The sequence below is a fragment of the Archocentrus centrarchus genome, chromosome 19 (assembly GCF_007364275.1).
Source record: "Archocentrus centrarchus isolate MPI-CPG fArcCen1 chromosome 19, fArcCen1, whole genome shotgun sequence".
NCBI lineage: Eukaryota > Metazoa > Chordata > Actinopteri > Cichliformes > Cichlidae > Archocentrus > Archocentrus centrarchus.
The window spans coordinates 13,293,654-13,312,164 of record NC_044364.1 but is presented as its reverse complement, the minus strand read 5'-3'; the positions used below and the strand labels follow the sequence as shown (position 1 = coordinate 13,312,164).

Genomic DNA, 18,511 nt, shown 5'->3' with positions numbered 1-18,511 from the left:
CCAACAAAGAATGTGTGTGTTTGTGTGTGTCTGAGTGTCTCTTTCTCTAAATTTAGCAGGTCGGCTGCATAACCCTATTACTACCACTTATAGGGTGATAATGCAGATCAGGGCAGATTACTTAAGAGATTATAACAGCTCTTAAAAAAAGTTCCAGCTGCTCATAATTTTGTGGCAAAATTGTGAGCAGCATTGTAGTGCAATAGCAGTGACACAGCTTAAGTCAAATGTATTTTGGTTTGAGCTTTTTAACAGCTGCTTAAAGCACTGCTTTTGCACCATGTAGTCACATCAGTAACTTCCATTCACCGTTAGCTCTGCCTGTCATATGGAGTGCAACTAACGAGTGCACCAGTGGTGCTCGGTGGAATCATTTGTTTACTTTTGGGTCGCACACCACCAGCTGCTTCATAGCCTGGCTATGCTTGGTGGTTTTTTTTTCTTTTTTTTTCCTCAAGTGAAGAAACACTTTTAGCAGGAACCATTTTCGTAGATATTTTGCAAAGCATTGTGCTTTGTTGGAGGTTGTTGAAGTACCTCCCGTTTTAGATACTATCATCATGATCAGAAGCTGACGTGCGGCTCTTGCTCTCAGACATGCCCAGGCTTGTCTTGTTGTGTTCACTAGGTAACATAATCGCATGGTGTTGCTATAGCAATGATATCATAATATTACATTTTTATATCACATAAAATGTATACCATTACTGTAGTGGACTCTGTAGCTTGAAAAAACTAGTGGACAATATGTATCATAGTGGGCGATATGTTATGGCACAGACGTAATGGCTATACGTACTGTGTGTGATGCATTATTCTGAATTGGGAAAGGTGGGAAAGTTTGAGGGCCCGTGGTGGGCAGGTTGAAGAAGGAAGCTCTGGAATGAATGTGTGAGGGAAGTGAGAGTCTCTATAAACAGTCAGGGATAGAGAATGAACCAGAACACAGGCTGTTATTATGACAGCTTGACATAAAAGTAAATGTTAATTTATCAGAATAGGACTTTTGATTATAAATAATGGGCATCAACAACAAAACTGACAATTTTACCTCTCCAGGTGTGTTTTAAATAAAGTGACAGAACTTTAAGCAAAGGCTACTTACATGCATGTAAGTACTACTTACTTTCACATGCATGAAAAAGTAGAGTTTGGACTGGTTTGGGAAGTTTGTTCGAATCAACGTGACCTGCACTGCGGTTTCTGGGAGGCATGTCCATTTGCACAAAAGGTTGTTTGAGTAGATGCACTTTTCCCTAACCAGGGCCAGCTGAAGGCGTGCCTAATGAGGTCACCTTTAATTCACATCTCAGGTCACTGCAAGAGTGCCAAACATAATCAGGCCCCACTGTGTTTAGTGAAACTTTGAGAACCACAAACAGCCAGAAAAAAACAAACAAAAAAACACTGGAGTGGACTTGATATATGCAAAGGGTAGCAGACACTGCAAGTGTCCCAGTGAAACATAAATTTTGTACAGACAGAAATCAGATCAGAACAAATTAAACACCCATTTCTACATAAAACAATTATGTGCAGTTATGAGGCATTACTATGTAACAACTTGAGTACTGTCATTTAAATTGTTCGGTAAGATAACAAGAAGACTAAAGACTGAGGAATGAATTGCAAATCATAATGTAATTGATCTACTTGTGGTTCAATCATTAGTCAGCTGTTAGAGCTTATAATGTACACTTGAAGTTATTGAATCAAGATGAAGAAAAGGAAGCATTTCTTGTCCAAACCAGACTCATAAACCTAATATAATAAGTGCCTATTGATATATTTATGACTGAAATTGCATAGTTTATGTATTTGCACCCAGCTCACACTGGACCAGAATCCAGTATTTAAGGCAGCTAAAACTGACATGTAGTGAAATGATCATTGTTGTTGTGGTTGTTTTTCTCTGCAAAGAAAATTTCTGTTTTATGCATTCTGGATGACTTGTGGATGGCAGTGATGGGGAGCTTTATATTATGCCACCAGCAGCTGGTTCAGTTCAATAATTTGTTGCTAGAAGCAATTAGTTTTTACCAGAAACCTTCTACAATTAAGTGATGCCACCCAGAAGGAATTTTGCCTTCAAATATTTATTTGGCTGGTCATTTTGAAGCATTACATATGTCTAACTTTAATTTCAGTGCCACTCTATTCTAAAAACTGCCATGCCATCATTTTATCCATCCATCCATTTTCTTCTGCTTTTCTTTTCCAGAGTTGCAGGGGGCTGGAGCCTATCCCAGCTGTCAGAGAAAAATGCTTAAAAGTTAAGCTGAGTTTTGTGCAAAACAAGAATTTAACAAGCTTTTCCTCTCTGGATATTATTAATAATTATGCCCTCATCTTTGCTAATACTGTGATAGCGAGCAGTGTGACAGGCAGAGATGGACCCAATTGCAGGACTCCATAGACAGACATAACTAAAAGTTATTTATTGAGCCACAAAAAAGAATATACAAAATCCTCTTAGGAGCCAGGCATAGAGCATAAGCCGAGGCGAGAACACACGAGCACTCCACCATGACAACACCAACGACGCGACAACAAGCAGAGGAAACACAGGACTTAAATACACCAGGGGATAATGAGGGGAGTGGAAACAGCTGAGGAGCACAGCTGAACATAATTACATTGAGGGGACGGGGGAAGCAAAACTGAACACCACAGACAGGGACCAAATGACTATCAAAATAAAACAGGAAGTGAGACGAGGGAACACAGACGCAGACCTGACACAGAACACCCAGAACACAAGGAACTAGAAAATCAAAACATAACCAAACCCTACAACAAAAGAAACCCAGAACAGACAAAACAAAGCAAAAACAAAACACAGGGTCAAAAGGACCCCGGACCATGAGAAATACAGAATTCTCCCATAGACTTTTCTGATGCCACCAATCAGAATTGGAAGACAGGCTTATTCCTGCCATTTGTGAGCAGCTGGAACTGTATAACTCAACTTCATTTTCATATAGAGACAAAAAAAAAAAATGAGGGCTTGGGAAAAAGTAAGTGAAATTGTAGGATTTCATGGTAAGTTCTAAAAATATGTTTATGTTCTTTGATATATTTTGTAGTTATCTGGGGTCCACAGATAAACAATGCAAAACATATCAAGTAAAAGAATTACTTCCTTCAGCTTGTTAACAATCACGCAAATCATAAACCAATTAAGATATTACATATGCACTGAGTAAATAAATACCATGTAGCAGTAAAAACTGAATTCAAGCCCACATTATACCAGTCTTCCCCAACAAAATTTCCTTCCATAGAAGAGACAGAACAAAAGGAAACAGGGAGCACCAAAGTCCAAAGCAAAACACATTTCTAGGGGTCTACTCAACCATGGGACCAGACAGGGTAGACAAAGCAGTTTAGGGGGCTGCCAAGGCCATAGGACGAGGTCTGGGGGCTGAGGCCCATGGAGGAGATGAAAAAGTTCAGTAGGCAGATCAGGAGGCCAACAGCTGAGATGGAGTAACTGAAGGCTGGCCAGGAGGCCAGTGATGGAAATGATGTAGTCCCGGGTCCAGCCATATGGCCCGCAGCTGAGATCAGGATGCTCTGGAGGCCAAGTGGCAGGCCAGTGGCAGAGATGAGGACACTCTGGAGGCCGTCTAGGTGGCCAACGGAGGAGACGAGGAAGCTCTGGAGGGCAACCGGATGGCCAGCGGAGGAGATGAAGCTGTTCAGGAGGCCATCCATGGCAATGGGGCACCTCCAATGGCTTGGTAGTTAGCCAACGATTTTGATAGCAATGGAACACCTCAGGTGGTCGGCGGTGGAGACCCTCAGGTGGCAAGGCAGGAAATAAGCATTGGAAATGACTTTCCAGGGGCCGGTGACAAAGAAGACATTGACAGTGGTGACAGGACACCTCTTGTGGCTTAGGTGGAGGCCGACGTCAGCGAAGGTGTCATTCTAAGGATGTTGCAGGAGCAATGTTGCAGGAGGTGATAGGACACCTTTGACACAGGCAATGTCGGGCCCAAGGATTCAGGCACAGGCTCAGGACACTCAGGCACAGCGGAAGGCTGCAGCTCCAGTGCAGCTCAGGCTTGGGACCATCTCCTCAGGCTGATGCAGAGGCTGGGGCGAGGCTGAGCCCACCCTGGGAACAGAAAAGGGTGCAGGATTTGGCTGATTCCCACCCACCAACCTGGAAACAGGGACAGGTGTAGGGTGCTCAGTCTCAGCAGGCACCGGAGGGTACAAAAACAGTCTCAAGAGAGACCGCATGTGTGCATGTACTATATACAGTCTTTGGAGGTGCAGGCTGTGAAACAGAAAAAGTCTCTGGTACAGGCTGGCAAACACAACTGACATTCTTTGTCTCTTCTGGCAGAGCAGTGTGAAATTCAGTCTCTGGCATGGCAGACTGAGTTATAAGAAAAGCAGTCTGTTTTTGCAGGTTCAGCAATATTTAACACATTCTCAACATCAGCTGGCATGACGTCTCACTGTGCAGTCTTTAATTTAGAGGTGCAAGGAACTACAGTCTTAGTTATTTTGGGTTAAAAAACAACACAGTCTATGATGGCAGTGGCCAACTTAGACTTTTCACTCAGCACCTCAGGAATACAAAATTCAGCGTTTAACTTGATGACTCGTGAACAGATAACTCAGACTTAGAAATTGTATACTTAGATCCTTGATCTGGCTCATAAACAAATAACCCATTACAGTTATTGGTTTATGCAAAAACAGAACTCTTCACTTGATTACTGTCCAATACAACAACAATAAGCTTAGTCTTAAACTTCTCTGGCCCAGACTCATGGAAAAAGCGATCTTAGAGAGGCCAACATCACCAGATGAAGGCGAGGGAGCAGGCTGAAAGTCAGTCTTGAGTAATGGCAAGGTGTGCCGATGCCAGGAGCCCCACTTCCTCCGGGAAGAGGGAGCCTGTGAATCTGGGTTAGCAGATGCCTCTGATAGGATGAGTGGCATCGCCAAGGCAGACGAGCAGGATGGCATACAATCAGTATAGCCCAGCCACCAGGCCAATGACTGCAGCAGGGTTATCTCAAAAGTGGTGGAGGGGAGCCGGCAGGCAAAGAACCTGGAGAATGAGCAGTCACAGCAGGCAGAACCCACCCGCTCCCACCTCCGAGAACCGCAGAGGAGTCGCGAATGAAGAGGAAGCTTGGACGCAGGACTGTGATGATTGATGCGGCAAGGATGAAGAGTTCTCTGGGTGGAGCAAGGGCATAGAGATTGGGGCAGTAGCTGCAGGAGGATGGAGGGTGGAGATGGTGAGATCCTGTAGCCAATTGGGTAACTGTTCCACTAGGATTCTTCGAGGCTACCTGTTGAATCCTTGTTAGACTGCCTCAGTGTACTCTGGGCATGTCAGTCCCTTGGAAATAAAAAAATCATCTCACGCTCAAAGTGTGAAAACTGCTCCTCAATGCTGATGTCTGCTGGGTCCACAGCATGGTTGAGTCGTTCTGTCAGAGTACAGCAGTGTGGCAGATTAGGACCAAAATGCAGATTCAGGAGGCAGACATGAACTCAAAACAGGCTGCTTTATTGATAATCTCTTGCAGTACAGAGGTGCACACTCAGGGGCATTACAGTAATAAATAATCCATGGAACACTCGGGTAACAAGGGAAGAGTGGAGACAGCAGGGAAGAACAGGTGAACAGAATCAGTCTAACAAGACAGGGGAAGCAAAACTGGAAACAAAGCACACGACATAAGGGACGGGCAAAGTAAAACAGGAAGTACGCAAACATGGAAATGCAGACTTGACAACTCCAGCGGACAGGCACACAGAGGAAATACCATAACACATAAATGAATGTAATACAGAGAAGGTAGACACACTGAGGAAAGAACGCAAAGGAAGAACTAAACTCTAAGGCACTAGCATTGAGAACACAACTAAATATATTTAACGGAAAATACACAAGAAACAATATACAACCTAATGATCTCAGAAAAATAAACAAAACCTCAAAGTCCTGAAAACTCAAAAACACTGAGCAACTGACCAAGGATCCTGAAAAATACTCTTAATCTCAACTAAAAAGATGGACGTTTATTTCAATGTGACATAGCTTGATGCAATACAGTTTTACATTACCTTTACCTACAATGCCTTGGTGTTAGGTAAAGGTAAAATGTCCCATAAATTGCATGTCTGGTATCATAAAAGTATCTCATTAGTATATGTCAGGTGAGAATACAAGTGTGTAAGGCTTCTCAATACACAAATGTTTCTAATATAAAGAAAAAAAATTGTTTACATGCCAGCCTGTCCTCCATCCATATCCATGACAGCCTGGCATGTATCCTGTCCATTGTTCATCAGTGAGCAGTGGAGAACAAGATGGGCTGCTTTGTTTTGAACAAGCAGAATCTTACTAAGATCTTTTTTTATGTTGCTATTGCTATATGCATCTATTGGTTACGCTTAAACAAAAAAGTACTTCTACTTTTGGAATTTTTAGACTAATTTTTTTGAGGTGAAACTTTTTCATGCTTGGCCTGAACATGTAATTTATGATCTTTTTTGGGGTTCATTCTTGCTTATAGAAGTGCATCTGTTTTAGGAATTATCACTGTCATCTGTGTTGTATAGTTCTGTTTTCCGCTCTTCCCAACTTTTATTGGAAGAATCTTTAGCTCACGGCATAATCACACAAACACTGCATTGCTACACATGAAAATGGAAAAGCACTTGATCATTAAAGTTGATTATATTTTAGGACAAAGCAACCTGGCCAGGTCATGTTTGTAAATGAGAACTAGTTCTCAAACATTTTACCTGGTAAAATAAAGGTTTAAAAAAAATACAAAAAAGTTTCTGAATTATGATGCTTTTTTATAAACTTAGCACAAAAAGTAAGGAAATTGTGTTTTTTGTTGATTATTTATTTGTTGTAACAATGCTTTTTGGCAATAAATCTTACACTGTTGGGTTCATTTCCCCTTAAACGGTGCCACATTTGTATGGAAAGTGCATTTGTGGGTTGAGTAGCAGAATTGAGTATGTGGGTTGCACTTCTGAAAAACTTGCCAAATCTTCTCTGTCAGTGCCAAACAGCTTATTCTGCTATTGACTCTTGTTTGGAGCTTCTGGTACCCCAGGTGCTGATAATCAGGCTTGTCATCATTGGAGGCAATCTCAATGCAGAGAGATAACGAGATGAGATTCTGTAGCCTGTGACAATCCCATATCTCTACAGTCTGGGATTGAACTCTATGCTCCAAGATGACAACACTCACCCCCCCCATGTCCTGCCTGCAGTCCTGACCTCAACCCCATCGAAAATTTGTGGGATCAGCTAGGAAGTGCTGTTCATACCAGAGTGACCAACACAACTACATTGGCTGACTTGCACCAAATGCTGGTTGAATAATGGGATGCCATCCTACAGCAGTGTGTGTGACCAAGCTCGTGACCATCATGAGGTGCCAGTCTGTTGTGGCTATGTAAGGTTCATCCACATGCTACTGAGGCTCCTGTTGATTAATTTAATAAATTGTTTAATTGCCAATATGTCTTGTTTCTTCAGATTTCAATCATTCCATTTCGATAAATGACATCAAACAAGAGTCATGTGCACAAATTCATTTTCCTTACAAATGTGGCACAATTTAAGGGGAAATAAACAGGCTTTCCAGTGGTATAAGATTTATTGCCAAGAAGCATTGTTACAACAAAGAAATAATCAACCGAACACAATTTTCCTTACTTTGTGCTACGTTTATTTAACCATAGGCAGAGACATTTTTCCTTTTGTAATTTTGTTTCTTAAAGGGCTTCTCACTGTATCACTTCTGTTTTGTAAGGGTCACTCACGAAGGCCTTGTACTACAAAGCAAGTTCAGTGTACCCAGTGTGTCTTTCTGTTATCTGAATTCACAGGAAGCTGGTTATCAACTCGCAAATTTAACACAGGGTTTCCACTGCGTGATCACATGAAAGAGGTGACGTTATCAGCATCTGACCAATGACAAACATGGATAAGTACCATCAGCAGAGCAGCTGATTTTACAAAGGAAGATAAAACTATAATATTAGAAAAATATAAAGAGGTTAAACAATACAGACTGAAAGCATCACAGCTGCTGCAGACACAGCAGTGGTGTGAGTGTGTGTGAGAGGAAAAGCACTGTATAGTAGTTTAATATTAAACTAATTAAACTAGTTTAATAATTAATATATTAATATTAAACAGTGAAATTTATATTTGTTACTGATCATCTGGAAAATGGAGAGACTGGAGATTCTATTGAAAAATGTATTGGTGCTTTTGGAAATCTCTGCACAGAGGTCCAAGGGATCTTCCAAGAATGGCACTACTTTCCAGAGAACTGATTGGTCAGTAGGTGGTGATTTCATACCTGTTGATGTGCAATCTAGAATTAAGTATCTGTAATCTCGGAGCATAAGTTACCATGACACTCTGCCCTGGTAAGAAGTGAACCCCCCCTTTGCAGTACATGCATCCCAGGGTTAGCCCTGAAGTTACCTGGATTAGACAAAATCCTTCTTTGTTGTACAGGCCTCAGGTTTGTTTATGTCAAAAAGATTTTTAGTCTGTTGTCAGTTAATTAAAGCATGTCTGACTTAGGTCTTCACATGCCGTTTGGTGGCTTTGCTGCAAAATTTGATAAGCAGAAAATTTTTCCAGCTGTAACTCGACCTATAGCCTGTACAATGAAACTGAAGAAACAAAAATAAAATGATGTGGCCGCACAAGTGTGCAGTAGGGGTGTGGGTTTATTCATCTGGGATGTGGGTTAAATGAATCTTAAATAGTAGTAGCTGCATATTGCCATCAGTTTAAGTGACTCTGTTTAAAAAAAAAGTTTCAGCTGTTCTAGTTGGACTTTCCTGACATTTACTTCTTGTACAAAAGAAGTTCAGAGGTGTTAGTATTTTAAATTTACTGTGATCCAAGGAATCTGGCGAGGCCTACTTTTTGAAAACACAGCAAAGACATGAAACTTGGTGAAAAGAATCAGGGGACTGTTCCCTATTAATGTGCCAAATTTCACAGCTTTTTACTGTAAGGTGTAGCAGAAGAAAAGCACTGCATAAGAAAAGCTAGAAATATCGTGCCTTTGCTGCTTGGCCCCCCCAAAACATCATCTTGGTGGCAGCAGGATGACTTTACCTCTCACAAGCATCTTGTCTGAACACCCACACCTCACTTCTTAATCATTAATTTATCCAAGTATTCCCCACAACAGCCTATTTATAGAAGGCTTCACCAAACATCTCTGTGCTCATTTTCAACATGCAGTTGAAGTACAAGGCAGAGTCTAGGTGGTGGTGCAATATTTTCATCCTTTCTCTCAATATGCTTTCCCCTACTTTTTGTTTCTGTTTTACCAATTCTTTCAGATTCTTTGACTATACACAAGCTTTACAAACTATAGCCTGTTCTAGTACACTACAGCATATATGCTGTCATTAAGTAATTGCTGTCAGTTGTTTAGTGTGGTGGCTTTCCAGCTCTGTGGTCCACAAATAGACGTTTCACCACCTTACAGAGAGGCACTCCAAGAAATTAAGAGAATTGCATTTAATAGGATATTGAATTGTGTTCTCTCAGACGATTGTTTTCGGATATGAAAAACATAGCCTCAACCAGTAAAACAGCAACTGTAGCAACATTATCCAGCCAGGGATAATAACTGTTAGAAAGGATAGTGGTGCCATCAGATGTCCATCAGGATGCCCTGCAGATCCCTAATTTCAGAGGCTCGGGCAGCTGTAATTATTTTTTTGTTAATGTTGTATTGAACATGTATTGATAAAATTATAAAATAATCATATTAATTTAGTTGTTCTTTTAGTCTTTGATTACTTTGATTATTCACAAAGCATGTTCAATGCCCCCAACAAGCATTATAAACCCTGTAGAGCTAAAATCAGACTGAACCCAGCATGTGTCTCAGTTAGTGATTGTTCATACTGTGTGCCAGTGATGCATAAATGCACACTGCACACTTACATGTGCATGTGGACAGAATATTTATGGAACAGCACTGACCTGAGTCCTGAATGTGAGCTGGATATATTCAAGTGTGTGGACAATCAAATATTCTATGCATATGTGATTAGTATGCTGGTTTTATAGCCTCCACTGTTCTGGGTTGGCTTTTGACAATATTTTATAACCTTGCTGCCAAAATAGCATTAGCGAGGTCAGCCACTGATGTTTGACAATAAGGTCTGACCTTGATTGGATTTAAGGCCTGTCAAGTTTCTCTTCAGCAAACTGGGAAAACCATTTTGTTATGGACTTTGCTTTAACTGTGGGGATACTAAAGCAGAAGAATGCATTGCTCAAACTGTTGCCACTTTTGGGTAAAAATGTCACAGTATGTTACAGTGTTTACATTCCCCTCAGCAGTAAGTATAAATTTCCTGTATTTGTAATTATTTGACTTGATATTTCAATGAAATAAGTATTTGAAGGAGTTAGAAGAATGATATAGTTAATTTAATTTTAGTTTTTCATGTGGAAGTGAAGGTTTAAATCTTGAGCATGCAGTAAAATGATGTATTGATGTCTCCACAAACAAATGTGGAACAAGCTATCTGTCATTTTATTTCAGCAGTTAAGTGAGTCTCACCTTTGTTCTTTGCATTAGGTTGTACAGAGATCTCTATTTTTTAAGCCACATAATGTATTGCAACTTTTCAGACATGAAATGAATAATATAGCAGGATAAGGTTTGGAAAAATGACACTGAGATTTTTCTTTTTCATTTTATCCAGGCAGATCCATAACCAGATTCTTGTCAATATGCCATCATAATTTGGAGTACTAATTCTCAAATTTAATGATTATTCGACCATGTAAAGCTAAATTGCTAAATATGTTTGGCAATCAACTAGCTATTCTTTCATTTTTATATTAGCTTTGAATCCCAGCTTTGGTTTGTTTTTTTATTTAATCTTTTTAAAAGCTCAGGGAGATAAATAAAGCCATTGATTATCGAACGTGTGTTGTCTAGTTTGTGCTTGAAGAAGTTGTTCCTTTTCCTTGGATGTGGAGCAAAGACAGGCATTCACTACAGAGAAGATTAACAAAGTCAGACAAGTTAAAAATCTAATAGAGAGGAACATCCATTACTGAATGGGCCACCAGTCATGCCAAGAAAAGGCCATTAAGGAAAGCATGGACTCAGCTCCCTGTGGAAAACATTTGCGAGAGGAGCTCACTAATGGGTCAACAGAGAGGACTGTTTTCATCACTCAAACTAATTGGCATCTGTGAATCTGTAGCTTAAAGATGGAAAAAAAGGAACATGCTCAATGATATTGATTGTGTTTTCTGTGAAGGAGTGCAGATGGATGATTTCAGAGTTCAGTGATGCAATACACCTGATGAACATATGAACAGAGGTCCAGTTCAAGTTAAAATGCTGGCTTTACTGCCTTTGAAAAAATGCCTCACCTTTTGCTGCAGATGGTTAAACAGAAAGAAAAGTAATAAGCAGATACAGCTAGAATCCAGAATTAAATACAAATTTGGACAGTTTTAAAGTTTGATGCAGTACTCTGTGTATCAAAATGGTGTCTTCGACCAAACACAGACCACTAATGAGCTCTGTGCAAATTGAGGAGGGGTGCTTCAGTCTCACGGGCCTATTATGTCCTTGCCCCCATTCTCCAGGCCATTCTCTTGATGTATGAGTCCACAGCAGTTATTATTTCCCATATATTGAGTCCCATCACTCCCAAGTCCCCATAATTATTTGTCATTCTCAGTTCCACTTTACTGCGGCCAAAAGCAATGGACAGCAAGCATGCAAGAAATTGAGGCAAGTGAAGTAAAAGATAAACAGTGTTTGCCATGCATCACTGACTGCATCAAATGCATAGCTGCAGACTGCTCAATAAAACTAATCAAACATGAATTTTAAGGGGTATTGACTTGGTTGGATTTGCAAGGGAAAGCAAATTTGCCATTCTCTTTTCTAAGGAAAAGAGAGTGTGTGTGTGTGTGGGGGTGGGCTCATCTGAAGATGGAAGATCAGAAGTCTGCATAGTGGTGCAAGGACAGAAAGGGTACAAGTGTTTTTAACAGACTCATATTTAAACATGGCACAGTCTCTGAAGCTGGATGCCTGTTTATTATATCAAAAGCCACTGCACTCGTTCCAACTTTAAATCTGCACCCACCACACAGTATACACTATCCTCAATTAAAATAAATACAGAGGCCAGAATAAAGGTGCAGACTGGGAACCTGAGTGGGAACAATCTAACAAACCTAAAGTAATAGAAAAATAAGAACTAAAGGCACAAATAACAATACAATAAATAACCAATACAAATCATCTGAAGATACAAGGAAATACAGAATAAGACTGTTAACAGAAAGCTGTAAATAATACAGAACTCAAACATAAACCACATCTCAGAACCAAAATGAATAATTTACAGAAAACTCAAAACCCTTGGTCCAAGACCCAGAGACCATGACACTAGGGAACTTTTTTAGGGTCACTGTTTTTGTTTTCTGGTCCACAGCTTTACTGTTTTGGTTCACCACTGCTTACCATCCACCAATAAACCACTCACAAAAGCCTAGGGGATGTAACTGATTAGGTGATCAATATAACAGATAAAGAGGAAGATAGTTTCTGGAGATGTTCCACTGATTGAAAGCAGTGCAAGTAGTACAGTGAATACTAGATTGTGTTTGCCAGTTAATTATAAATATGAGTTTGGATACATTTAAATTTTTTTGTGAGAAGAAGTGCATGACATTGCTTTTTTTCCAAACTGAGTAATGGCCTTTTAAGCCTGAAAAACAGAAATGCCTCATATAAAATGCAGAAATTATATTATTATAATTTTTTTTTTTTTTTAAAGAAGTTAATTGAGATGATTGGGCCTTTTAAGGTAGATGAGGGCTCTACATCTTTTGCTTCCTCATTTTTCACTGTAATTTTTCAGACTGTAGAAGCTTGATTAAATATCTACGGTTTTTTGTTCCAGCTGCAGCGGCTGAAGCGCTCCCTCTCCTTCAAATCAGTCATACGCAGCAAGAGTGTGGACAACTTTTTCCAGCGCAGCAACGGTGAATCACGGCCACCTTCATGTCTAACTGCCAAATCACCACCACCACTGGGATCTCCTCCCCCCTTCTCTGAGTCCCCACTGGCCTATGAACACTCACCCTCACTCTCCCCATCTATAAGCCCTAACCCTTCGTTGTCATCACGCTCCCCATCCATCAGTCCTTCACTGTCTGGGACCTCCAAAACCCAGCCAATGTCTCAGGCCCAGCCGGTGCAGCTGGTCAAGACCCACTGTTTCCAGGAGCATGTCTTCCGTAGGCCTACCAGCTGCCAACGATGCAAACACACCATCCAAGGTAGGTCAGCTACATTCACTGAAGAAGATGCAACTTTGTTAGCTCAGGCTGTAGGAATTGGGTTGGCTTTTTTGTAGGCAAATGTTACCTGAAATACAGCAACAAGTTGATATTTTTGAGTGTTAAACAATAGAATTTTTAAACAGTGGTTTATTGTGCCTGTCAAGATAATGTACAAAAAGCTCTAAATGATCTGTTTCAGTTTTTCTACTTCTGGGTCAATTTGTACGTCATAGAGAGCGAACATTCCTAATACTAGTAAACCCCTGTGCTACGTACGTGAGACAGAGAACATACAAACATACATACGCTACAATCATTATAGTATTATGTTGTGATGCATCACATTGTGACACACCCTCCTAATCTGACATTCCATTCGGTGCTCAGTTGAAATGTACAAATATTTGTAGGATTTGTATAAAATATTTGTATACGCTATATAGATGTTGGCATTCACAGAGCCCTAGGCAATGTTTATGCAAAGTTTCATCAAGATTCAGCCACTCATCTAGGAGGAAAAAGAGAGCATACAAAGATACATTAGATACATATATTCATATGCTATGATCATTATAGTATGATGGTCATCTCAAGCACAAAGCTCTGGCTTTAAGCTTAGATGCCACACCCACCTGCTCTGCTATATGGGAGTCAGAAGAAAGTTGGCTTATTAAATGGTTTGGTTTGGACAGAACATGAGCTGAGGGGTGCCAAGATAAATAGGGATCATTTTGAACTGTGAAGATGCAAAGTTGCTTGTCTAGAAATAAAAACATAGAGCTGGAAATGAGCATAATAGGTCCCCTTTAATGGGTTAAAGCTCTTTTCTCATAATTACTCACTCACTGTGGGCAGTTGGCAGTCTATTTGCTCGGCAGAAAATGGTCCCAATGAAACCTACCAACAGCAGGCTCTGTGGTCTTGTTTCCTATGTTCATGGCTCCACTGGGAGTTGTTTTGCTTTTTAGTTCTACTGGCATGCTGACCTTTCTCAGCAGTGCTGTTTGTGTAAAGTAGGATATACCAGTTACATTCACCAAACTGGTGTTTTTGTATTCCTTTGTCTTTGGATGGTCACCAGTGTAGGCTATTTTTAAACAATATAAGTTTGTACACAAACGCCATTTCTGAAGGTGAATAATTTAGCCCATTTGTTCTTGCATTTTACACCACACACAGGTCATGGAAACCACAAAGTATGTGAGTGTCAGAACTGGTTTATTTAATGCTTGCACTACGGGACCCACAGTGAGGCGCACGTCTGGCACACCTCATTTTTGCTGCCATTAGAATTCAAATTTCAAACTAAAAACTGATTAAAAGCTACAGAAATATCAGCTAACAGGCTCCAGTTTATCAAGATGGCCGCATGTAAAAGTGTATTGTTTGGTGTCAACGCAGGAAACTCCAAGCAGGGGCTACGTTGTAAATCCTGTAAGATGGCAACCCACCTCTGGTGCTCCTCTGAGCTCTCCCAGCAGCCCTGTAATGGCAAGGTAAGTAGACTTCAGATTAAACTATCAGGCTCTTTGCGCCTCCATCAAACACTTACACTGCCTACATAAATTAAATGATCACATAAAGTTTCACTAGAAGTGTCTTAAATTCCCAGATTTAAAGAGATCTGACATTACCGGTCATACATTTGAGGGATTCAGAGTTGTGAAGCACTACTTAAAAATATATTATTATTTTTATGATCAAGTGGAAGGGAATAATGCCCCCCTGGAGGATGGAACGTATTAGGATAAAATATTTACTCAATAGCTGGTTGTCTTAATATTAATATTAATTTCATGTATCTTAGTTGCTTTGCTCTTTGCTGCCATCATCTCCAAGCAGCTCAGCTTAACATGGGCAAAATTTTTTTGTCAGGGTAGCTAATTACATTTCTATATTATGTGTTATTGCACAGAAAATTTCCTGAAAATGTGCATGTTCTCTGTAGAATAGAGAGTAATACAGAATGCATTGTGCCAGCAGCTTTAGACAGCATCTGGATGCTGTAATTGTCTCCCAGTGAGCTGGCATAGTGTTTTGTCCTGGTAATATGCTTAGCTTCAGAGCCCCCGTCTTGTTAAAAGAGGATAAAGCCTTTTTCAAACCAGCAAAGACAAAAAAGTATGGGTTATAATTGGAATGTTTATTGATCATGTTTTTTCACAGTAGACTGAGACTAGAAAGGTGTGAAACATGAGGAAAAAGCTGTGGATGACACTGAGAGTATACGTGGCCACATTCCAAAATTTTTCACTCTGCCTTTTTGTCCTTCCTCACGCATGTGCTGCTCTTCTCGTATGACGTGCTCTTCTCTTCCTCGCTCTGCATTTCCTTCCTCCCTTCTCAACTCAGTTGGAAAATCAATATCTCTCTGTACCAGCTGGTCTGGCTAATTCACTGTGAAATTCAGTGTGTTTGAGGCGTACAATCCCTTGAGGATATGACACGGCAGGCTTTCGCCAAGCCTTCGGCAGTGTCCTTTTCGATCACTGCGCAGTCATCAAAGCAAGGATTAGGCATTTTACTGAAACTGAATGGAGTTTGAGGCTACATCGACGTATATTAAAGGGTTCACTGACTCTCAACCGAAGCATGTCGTCCAGTGCTTTTGTGTACAAATAGACTGCTTGTGAGGTGCTTAGCAATGTAAATTAAAATTAGATACCAATTAATGTGTTGCAGTTTCTCAGGTACAATTCCTAATTTGATCTGAAATTCAAAAAAATGTGGGAGGGGAAAATTAAAGTGGTAAAAACTCATATGTATGTAGGTTTCCAATGTTGTACACGTTATTGAGGTTAAGTCCTCGAGAATAAGGGCTCTGGTGCACTCATAACGCTTCACAGGCTTGAACTCCACTATCGTTTAAGGAAATTTTAAAATAAATTTATAAAGAAAAACTAATCACTGAAGGTGTTGTACATTTGTTTATCCATTTTTACATGTTCATTTTTTTTTTTTTTTTGGATGGTTGTTAGATATTCTTGGTGCTGTGTTGAGGCTTTCCTACTGACTTCCTACAACACCTACTGGACATGCATGTAACAACATTGATCTCAAATGCATTGCGTGTGGAATAACATGAGATACACCCCATTCTTCAATATATTTATCTGTTCTGGGGGAGCAGCCAGAAAAGCAAAAATAATTGAGTCTATTGATAACTCCATGGCAGTGTATAGGTACTGTTTTATATGTTTTGCCTTCTTGACTTGAAATAGATCAGAAGTGATGCCAGAAAGAAAGCTGCAGTGTGATATTGTTTGTATAACTCTCAGTCAAGTTGCACTCATTTTTTAGGATAACCTGGGCTATGAGATTTTTTATGCTACAGTAATGTCATATCAGTGTTATAATAGGCATATGACCATAAAGAAGAAAGGAGAAAAAAAAGTCTCATAAACATTTATTCAGGTCACATGAAGAAAAAAATTAACAGTTAACAGCTTTTTAAAATTTGTTCTCCTGGGTTTGAGTAATGAAAAAATTCTTGTGCATTTGAAGGTTAAATGAGCATTATTACACAAGCAAACCAGGCAAACAAAAAAATCTGAAAAAGTGGCTTAGACCTTAGAAAATACAAGAGAAATATTGATGACCGCACTTCCCTTGGCTTGTTCTCAACCCATTTGCTGAGTGCACCAATATATGACCAATTACTTTAAAATATCTCCAGAATCGAGCAGCTTTAAATTGGCTTGGAATCATGACAACTTTTTGCTAATCAATGCTAATTTGAATTGAACATGTATTACAGATTTATTAGAACTAGGCCTGCTGCATTGCACAAGATTGTTGTTTCTGCAGGAAGTCTTTATACCGTCCAGCAATCAGGGTCAAGTTTTGATCTTAAATAATTGTTTCAGCTTCTCCTCTCTTAAAGTGTAAGCCTTCCCAGTTATCATCATCACAATATATTGTGATACTTCAGATTTTCTCAAACAAATATCTGTGTTCATTTAAAAGAAAGTATGATAATTGATGCTAATATATACGGGCTTGGTGAAAATTAAAAACTGTCCTTGTGTTAGTGAAAATAGGTACGTGCTGAGCGATGCTTTGCTTGCTTTTAAAATAAAGAGATGTGCATAGAAATTTAAGCTACTGAGTGATCCAAGACTGGATAAATAAAGATATTGTTTGATGTTGATGTGAAAGAAAGATGTTTAATACTGAAAGAATGTTTTGAGCACATCAGTTTATTTTAATTAGGAGCACTTGCTGAATAGTTGAGCCCAGTTGTCTCTCAGTAATTAGCAAAACCATGAAAGTGAAGCATTTGCCATGTTTATTTACATAGAGCTTGTTTATTTATTTATTTATTTTTGTCTAGTTTCCTATAAGAACCTTGTGATAAAGAGATTAAAACAAGGATGTTCAAGAAAAAAGAAGGCATCATTAACAGGACTCTTGGCCAGATTGTTTCTGTGTGCTAACAACACATAACAAGCAGCTTAACAGCATAGATTTAAAAATTGCCAATTGAACAGCAAATGTGCTAAGTATTAGTCTTATATTTGAATTGATTTAAGTGTCATTTCAGTTTTGATTGATGGACAACACCTGTAGTTAGTATTCTTAACAGGAAATGCACTTTAATACTATAGATCATATAATTCTTGGAGTAAAATAATATATATTCATTGTTAATGAGGAACTCTGGCAATTTTGGGCCTTTATCCATCATTTTGAGATCCAATCATAGATAGTAAAAAGATGGATGTAGCTTCCCGGCCTGAAAAGTGAAGCCAGTGCAGAATGACCATGGGCAACACGCATGATTAGAAAGAAACTTCTAGTCCTATAGAAGTCTATAGAAGAAAAGACTTGACCTCCAGTGACTTTTCCTGTTGCTTCTGGGCTCAGGACCATCTGGGCTAATGACAAACCATTAGCCAATGAGCATGCAGTTTCAGACTCGTTTCTGCCCCTTGCTCATCAGTTCCAGATTTAAAACACCAAGATGGTGACAGCAAAAACGGGACGTCTGAAACCAATGCGTGACGTCACAGTGGGTGAGTGTGTCTACACTTTTGACTGGTGCTGTATACTGTCTATGGATGCAATTTTTTGCTGAACACAGCATGAGTGTATGACTAATAGCAGAGCATAGTGGACGAAGTCACCTCACTGGGAAGG

At 39.7% G+C, this 18,511-nt stretch overlaps 1 protein-coding gene across 1 annotated transcript in view; it reads left to right on the top strand.

The window, feature by feature from the left end:
• Positions 1-18,511, top strand: part of LOC115797916 (SH3 and cysteine-rich domain-containing protein 2-like) — a 42,383-nt gene that overhangs the window by 12,475 nt on the left and 11,397 nt on the right. The window contains 2 exon segments of the mRNA XM_030754490.1: positions 12,991-13,369; positions 14,774-14,868. Of these exon segments, the coding sequence (XP_030610350.1) occupies positions 12,991-13,369; positions 14,774-14,868 (474 nt within the window).